The sequence below is a fragment of the Carassius auratus genome, chromosome 50 (assembly GCF_003368295.1).
Source record: "Carassius auratus strain Wakin chromosome 50, ASM336829v1, whole genome shotgun sequence".
Lineage (NCBI taxonomy): Eukaryota > Metazoa > Chordata > Actinopteri > Cypriniformes > Cyprinidae > Carassius > Carassius auratus.
The window spans coordinates 6,108,051-6,116,486 of NC_039292.1; the positions used below are offsets into that span (position 1 = coordinate 6,108,051).

Below are 8,436 nucleotides of genomic sequence, written 5' to 3' on the forward strand. Positions count from 1 at the left end.
TTTATCTTCTCACAATCTCTGCTTGCAAAAAGCATGCAAACCCAGTATAGCAAATGTGATTCTCTGTGTGGGCTTTGAAGAAGAGGAGGGGGGATGAAGTATATTTCCTTATCAAACCACAGATCTGAGTTTCTAATTAGCATCACGTCCGAAAAAAAACATTTAAAGATGTGGTGCAGACCTGGACTGTCTCAGACATCTGCAGCAGCTTGTTATCAAAGCTTGAAGACCAGCTTCAGATCAGAAACCATGAGGGCATCTTCTTTGTGTCTGGTGTTCGGGCTGGTCCTGATGATGACCTGGACTTCTGAGGCTCAGCGTAAGTTCTCTTGAAATATAGTTTTTTTATTCTGACTAAATTATTATTTATATAAGACATGAAGCTGTAAAGTTTAAGTGATTAAATTGGATCAAATTAGAAACTAAAGAATTAATAGTGGAACCTTACATGTTCGTCACTGAACTTTGATTTCTCCAGTAAGTTTAAAACATAGAGAGCTTGAAAGAACCCAGAAACAAACTGATGCTGATTAACCAGCCAGATATGGTCCTTCACGGAAACTAAAGTTCTAGAAAGGATGAATGATAATCAATGAATAATGAATAATATCAAATTAATATTTAGATTTATTATATTATATACATGGTTGGATATGATACATTTCATGGTTCTCTAAAACTATACAATATATGTTATCTCACCAACAGCTCAGGCTCCAGTTCCTGAGAATTGTTGCTTTAATTTTATTGACTTTCCAATTCCAAGCAACAAAATTGTGAGTGCTGTGAAGACAGATACAAAATGCCCTGTCTCTGGCATTGTGTAAGTATTTAAATCTGATATTTAAATCTAAAATATATTTAAAAATGCCAAATGCTCCTTTTAATTTGTAGACAAATGACAAAACCAATTTTTGTGCATGTATGACAATATGAACTTTCCCTGCAGGGTTACGACACCTAGAACCAAATTTTGTGTGAAACCAGGAGAGGACTGGATAAAGGCTTGGATAAAGAGTGATATAGAGAAGAAAGCAGCTCAAGAAATAAAAACATAGAATAATGATGTTGCTTAATACAACTGTCCTTTCTTAAGAAATGCATTTTTGCTGAATTAAACTCTTTTCTGAATTAAACTCTTTTCATTGGTAACACTTTACAATAAAGTTCATTAGTTAGTTGACTACTTTAGTTAACTTGAACTAAGAATGAACAATACCTCTACAGCATGTATTAATCTTAATTAATGTCAATTTCAACATTTTTTAAAGATTTTTGTTAAGTGTTACCTTTTCATTTAGCACTTAATCTTTGCAAATAAATATTAAAATGCAATGAGATTACCTGGTGTCAGACTCATTTGAATGTGTGCATATTCGTGTAGACCTATTAAATTAGCATAAATAGAAACAATAGTATAATTCTCATCAGGATAACATTTCATGTTAAATAATGTACAGTATATATACACACACACACACACACACACACACACACACACACACACACACACACACACACACACATACATATACATATATATATATATATATATATATATATATATATATATATATATATATATATATATATATATATATATATTAGTGGTGGGCCGTTATCAGCGTTAACGTGCTGAGTTAACGCGAGGCTCTTATCGGGAGATAAAAAAAAATATCGCCGTTAATCTATTCTCAAAGTTGGGTTGGGAGCTGGGTCTAGGCGAGCTATGATGACTTTCACCTTGATTTTTTATATAACCGACTGGCTGAGGCGAGCCTAAAAAGATGCTCAGGATAGTTGATGGGCCACTGCTGCGCATCGTCACAAAAGCTTATCTTTTTCACATGTTTTTACGCCTTACCGCTTGCCGATATAAACATTAAAGCATCCAAACACAAGACGCGGAAAAGCTGAACAGAGTAGCTGGTTACTCGCGGCGCGCTGTGTTCGGTGCGGAGAGAGAGAGAGCCGCGTATCACGGAAAGCAACACTGAACCGAGCTCTCTTCTGCAAAGAGAAAGGCGTCTCAAAACACTTGAACACTGAATTTGCTTATTTTTGCTCTTGTGCCGACAAATACATACAAAATATGCAGTGCCGGCCCGAGCCTCTTGGTGGCCCTAAGCAGAATTTGATTTGGGGCCCCCCCCTCCCACCACGCGGAGTCACCTGTGCTTCAACATTATTGACACAAATGTCACGCTATAATGTTACATTATATATGAATACAGTGAGGTTATGCATTAATACAAAATAAATACATAAAAATCAATACTTAACATACTTCACTCTTAAACTTCTGACTACAAACTGTCACAAAACATGAAATAAATAATTTGCAAATGTCCAAATGCAAATGTGCAATGTTTTAAATGAAACTAAAATAGACAAACATTAATATAATAAAAAATATAATGTTACAAAAAATAGTTAAAAACTTAAATAATGAAAGCAAACAGCTAGGATTCAACAATGACAATTGTACAACAATGACCTCAAAATTGTTCCTTCCTAGCTTTTCAGGAGGCAAAGTCACTGATGACATAAGGACAGCAGGACTGTATTGCTGTATCCCCCCCCCCCCTTCCTCAAATATGATGATGGAAAATAAACACCTACTATAGGGGTGTAAATAGAACTTTAATCAAATAAAAAAGTAAAAGAATAAATTGTATTATTTACTAATTACAATTGTACCATATAATTGTCAACATATACCTATGGCTATAACTTTATTATGACTAACTTATTTTATAGTCTTAAGCATTGAGAAATCATGCAAAAGGAAATTAAGCAGTTTTACTATGATAAAACCATGGTTTATTTTTGTTAGGGTTGTGATAGGCACGTTTTTTTTTTGTTGAAGAAATTATAAAGCCTGTGTCATCTATAGCAAAAATGTAACAGCAGCAATTACATGGCATTTGGCTCCCTGTGTAATAGCATGTAGATAAATTGTTTATTTTGTATGTGCCTACATTTGTAACGCCACGCCAGCAGAGGGAGCCCTCTCCCGAGTACTGACTGTCTTCCGCTCCCTCTGCTTCACTTATACTTCCTGTTTGTACTATATATAAGCATGGCCGCCACCACTGTCACGTTGCGAAGTATTGCCAGCCTGTCTGCCTTACCGAGCGTTTTAAACATTGCCATAGTTTGCCTTCTTGTGTATGATCTCTGCCTGGTTTCCCTGTCTCTGTCTTTGGATTTGCCCACTGTCTTGTTGTTTGGATTGGACTGCCTATCTGTGTATGATTCTCTGCCTACTGTTTGGATTTGTCTGCTGTGGAAGTTATTCAACTGCACATGGATTCTAACGCCGCCTCCGCGTCCTTACAACATTATGTATTTTAACAGTGTTATTATTAACCAATCATTATTGCCTCATAGTTTTTTTTATATAATGCAATAATTTATATAAAGTCATTTTAAAGGCTATTGATGACTTAGGTCTGTTTTTATAGCAACAACAACAAAAAAGATTACAGTATATTAATACTTCTTTGTAAATTATTATTTGAAGTAACAGAATCATGGTTAATTTGCAGTTAACATGGCTACAAGAACAATAATTTGTGGTGTTATTGTTAAAACCATGGGTAATTTTCATAAGCGAACCAAAAAAAAAAAACCTTTCACAGGAATGTGCCTGAAAGTGATAAACTGGCCTCGTTTTTACCTAAATTATATATATATATATATATATATATATATATATATATATATATAAATGTATAAGGTGACTGCAAGTCTTTCTCCTCAAATGCTATTGAGCTTCGAATTTGCCTTTGAGCCCATGCGAAAAAGTAGCATAATTTACATATGATTTACAGTTTATTTTAATAATTATTCAACTTTGTATTCAATTGTGCAGTATAGCTGACACCTAGATGAACTGACAATTACAGTTGTTTTTATGACTGTAAGTCATTCTCCTCAAAAGCTACTGACGTTAGAAAAGTGTATAACAATATCGCATGTAACTTTCGAGACGGTCCCTGAATTTGAGACTCTCTAACGTCCAACAACAAGCCAACTTTATGGCATTTTCTTCTTTCTCTTTTCGGCACCAGAGGGATACATCCTTTTTGTGACATAGCTTATCATTTATTACAGTGAGGCGCACTTGCGCGCCGGCGCGAATTGTCAATGCACGCGAGGTGTCTATGCGCAATTGCGCATTACTCAAACGCTAGCAGACACAGCAGCAGTTGGCGGTAAATAATAATTTTCTTGTCTTGAATTATTAATTTATTCGTTCATTATTCATGCATTCATGCATTCATTCATATCACTTGTTTAAGTTATTTAATTATATATATATATATATATATATATATATATATATATATATATATAAAATGATTGGTGGGCCAGCAGCCGCTTAGTTCGCTTATGCCTCGGGTCGGCCCTGAAAATATGTCAAAATATCTACCTTGGAAATTATGCTCGAAAAAACCGTCAGTTATTTCTTAAGTGAAAGTAAACAGTTGAGGGAAAAAATGGGATGTGTTTTATATTGGATGCGTTCGTCTTCTCTTAAAGTGACCGCGCCTAATTTAGCGACTGGCTGCTGTAATGTTAATCCAAGAAAATGAAAATCACTCACTGCTCTTTTCACTGAATTACTTTGTAGTTTTAACAGTCAAACCAAAAATTATTCAGACACCAGATATAATTTTTGATATATATAGCAAAACTGTAATAATGTGAGAAATGTTAAAGGTAAATGTAGGTTTGAATGTATAATTTTTTTTTTAATTGTATAATTTTTACATTGAAGACTATCCAGTGCTATTTTACATTTAATTATTTGGTTTCTGTACCTTGACACCCACACACTTGAAAAAAACTTAAACATTGCTGTGAAACAGGCGTAATGTAGTTTGCACCTTGTGCAATGTGGAGTTAGTTTACAGCTTTATCAAGCAGTTTGTGATGCATTTTGGAAACAGGAGATGAGCTTCTTTTCTAATGCACCACCTAGCTTGATAAACCCCTTCTCAAAGACTTACTGTTTGTCAATTTTATTTAGGTAACACACATATTCTGAATGCCTTCGGTAGCTTAATTCATTCATATTTTTTCCAAAAACTCAGAAAATCCTCAAAAAAACTCATCAAATCCTGCAGATCAACTTTAGATCAGAAACCATGAGAACATCTTGTGTTCTGGTGTTGGACTGGTCCTGCTCATCACTTTTGAAACTCAAAATAGGTTCTCTTGTAGTCTGAATTATTTTATTATTATTTATTGTTCAGAATAATTTTCTTCCTGAATGCGTTTTTGTTCCTCATTTACCTGAGATAAAAGAACCAGAAATGACATGAATCTAGTTTTTGAGTTCTGTTTTCAAATATGGTCTTGGTTCAGAAAATAGTTAAGGAACTTTCAAAACTCAGAGGAACTGAAGCAACATCCTATAATATTATTGTAATTATTTTTATATCCATATAAAAAAAAGACTATTGTTATTAATAATGACGATTGTGGCATTTTGTATAACACCATCTATTGGACAAATTATCCATATACACAACCAACAAATGGGTTTTAAACCCATGGAAAACTGTTACTGTCATAAGTTAGCTTTACAATAATGTTAAAACCGGTCAAGAAACACAACATCATGTCTCACACACATCATCAGAAACCAAAAACCATTTATCCATAGCTTTGCTTTCAACACACACATGCTTAGCTCTGTATGAACTCATGAAGCACTTGCTTCTGTCTGATTCTCCATCACACCCATACGAACATACCACCAGACACTAGATCTAACACTAAGATGTGTGAATGTGGACTGAAGAGCTGAAAGTGTCTGTCTGTACTGTCAGAAATGATTACCAACATGAAGTATTGTTTGTAATAACCACAATTTAAAGTTTCAACGGTCAATATTATCACTCTAATCGAAAGGTCGAGAACATATACACGAGACATACTGCGCATGTGGTGCAATATAATAGTCAACCAGAAGATATGTTAATGTTTAGCTAATGTACTAAGACGTGATAAAATAATCATTTAAAAACCTCAAAAGCAGTGTTGTACTAGATTTTTTCATATTCATTGACTTTATTTAACTCTTAAAATATATAAAATAAATAACAAAAATAGAAAATAAATGAATGAATTTGAAAAAAATCCAGTGATACTGGAATATGATATTACAAAAAAATAAATGAAGTGAAGTGACCCATACTCAGAATTCTTGCTCTGCATTTAACCCATCCAAAGTGCACTCACACAGGACTGAACACACACACACACACACACACACACACACACACACACACATACACATAGCAGTGAAGACACACACAGCAGTGAACACACACCCGGAGCAGTGGGCAGCCATTTATGCTGCGGCGCCCGGGAAGTAGTGTTCCTCAGTCGGTGTATTGAAGATACTAAACCAGTGAGAGGGCTGTACATTCACTCCCCCCCCGCCCGACCCCCCCCCCCCCCCCACACACACACACACACACACAATTCCTGCCACTACCAGACTCAAACCACAACCTTTAAATTATGAGTCGAAATCTCTAACCATTAGGCCACAACTTCCCCAATTATTATAATGATAATTATATCGCACTTGATGAGGCTTATATTTTATCTCCCTCTTCAATACAGAAAATCTCAAAATATTAAAACTCCTCATTTTGCAGAAATTGAACTGAAAATATTAAAATGCAGCGATTATCTGCTGTCTCGACATGATTTCATAACAAATACCGATAAGACAAGACAACATGATTATTATTAGCATTACATCTTATATTCTCCTTCACACCCATACGAACCTACGATACCATCTTAACACTAAGATGTCAATACTGTCAGAAATTACGAACATGAAATATAGTTTGTAATAACCACAATATAAAGTTTCAATATTCTCACTCTAATCAGAATTTAAAGAATGCTTTAATGCTACAGACACAGCCAGTTTTACTCACTGAAAGATTTATTCATCATAAAATAATTATGTGCATTAATTTGAGTGATGACAGCTATTATGGGAGTGGATGGAGCGCAGGAGATGCAGATCTTGGCCCTTAAGAAACTTAAAATAATGCTGCCACATAATAAATCTTTTCAAGCGCATGACTCATTTTATTTTATTAAATGCTGCATTAAACGAATTTCAGGGCTCTCTAGGTCATTACACATTAAAATCTGTGACATTTTCATTGGTAAGATAGTTTTATAGGGTTATAAAAATAAACTGAGAACAATCATTAGCAAAACGTTCTTTATATGTTATTTTTACCACCATGCAACTGTCAGGTATTGGTAAGGGAGGAACTCAGGTGCAGACAGGGATTCTCAAACAAAGGGTTTATTACAAAAAGGGGAAAACAAAACCCACGAGGGGGAAAACACGGAGCAAGGTAAGGACTAAATAACTAAAACAGGACTGGACTGACAAGATAAACAAGGACTCTAAATACTAACTATAAACAAACACTCACGGTAATACAAACACTTCTTAAGGAACAATCACAGAGTGGAACAATCACAATCACAGGTACAAATCTCAATGACAATGAACCGACGCAAGACAGAGCACACTAGGAGATCTAAATAGGGGTACTAATCAAGACACGACAGGTGTTACAGATAGGACAATCAAGACACGACTAGGTTAACAAGGGGGGCGGGGCAAGGGACCGAGACAACACAAGCACATGGCCCAAAGACAAGGCCATGCGCTTGTACACAAAACATGGGTCTGTCATGATCCTGCCTCAAGACTAGGAAAAATCAATGACACGAGGGCAGAATCATGACAGAACCCCTCCCTTAAGGAGCGGCTTCCAGACGCTCCTCAGGGAACATCAAACACGGGACATGACTGACATAACAGACTGGGACACAGACACAAACCAACAAGACATGACAAATAACAACAAAGGCAAACAGGAGTACACAACGGCAGGGTTAGGGTGACAAATCAAAAAAAAACAAACAGGGAAGGGGAGGAGGCAGGAGTACAAAGTTCATGGGGGACAGACCAGGGTGGGTGGGAGGGGTAGGGATCTTAGAAGGACAGGACGAAGGCTGACGACGGGGGTACGGGCAGGTCTGGGTGGTGAGGGGCGGGGAGGGTTCTCGGGATAACTGACAGGAGCAGACACAGGACGCGGGGCAACACTTACGGGACGCGGGGCAACATCAACAGGACGAGGGGCGACTACATCAACAGGACGAGGGGCGACTACATCAACAGGACGAGGGGCGACTACATCTACAGGGCACGGGGAGACAACATCTACAGGGCACGGGGAGACAACATCTACTGGGCACGGGGAGACGACATCTACTGGGCACGGGGAGACGACATCTACTGGACACGGGGGCACATCAACGGGACACGGGGCCACATCAACAGGACACGGGGCCACATCAACAGGACACGGG

At 36.8% G+C, this 8,436-nt stretch overlaps 1 protein-coding gene across 1 annotated transcript; it reads left to right on the forward strand.

Annotated features, from left to right (window-relative positions):
- Positions 1–155: 155 nt before the first annotated feature.
- LOC113066781 (C-C motif chemokine 4 homolog) lies at positions 156–1,341 on the forward strand. Its single transcript, XM_026238803.1, has 3 exons — positions 156–319; positions 709–823; positions 950–1,341. The coding sequence occupies exons 1-3, from the start codon at positions 169–171 to the stop codon at positions 1,056–1,058; spliced, it is 375 nt and encodes a 124-aa protein (XP_026094588.1). The 5' UTR covers positions 156–168; the 3' UTR covers positions 1,059–1,341.
- Positions 1,342–8,436: the final 7,095 nt, after the last annotated feature.

Coding starts and splice junctions, on each gene's coding strand:
- LOC113066781 (XM_026238803.1), top strand. CDS start 169: ATGTGGTGCAGACCTGGACTGTCTCAGACATCTGCAGCAGCTTGTTAT. Junction 320..708: donor CTGGACTTCTGAGGCTCAGC/GTAAGTTCTCTT, acceptor TCTCACCAACAG/CTCAGGCTCCAGTTCCTGAG. Junction 824..949: donor TGCCCTGTCTCTGGCATTGT/GTAAGTATTTAA, acceptor CTTTCCCTGCAG/GGTTACGACACCTAGAACCA.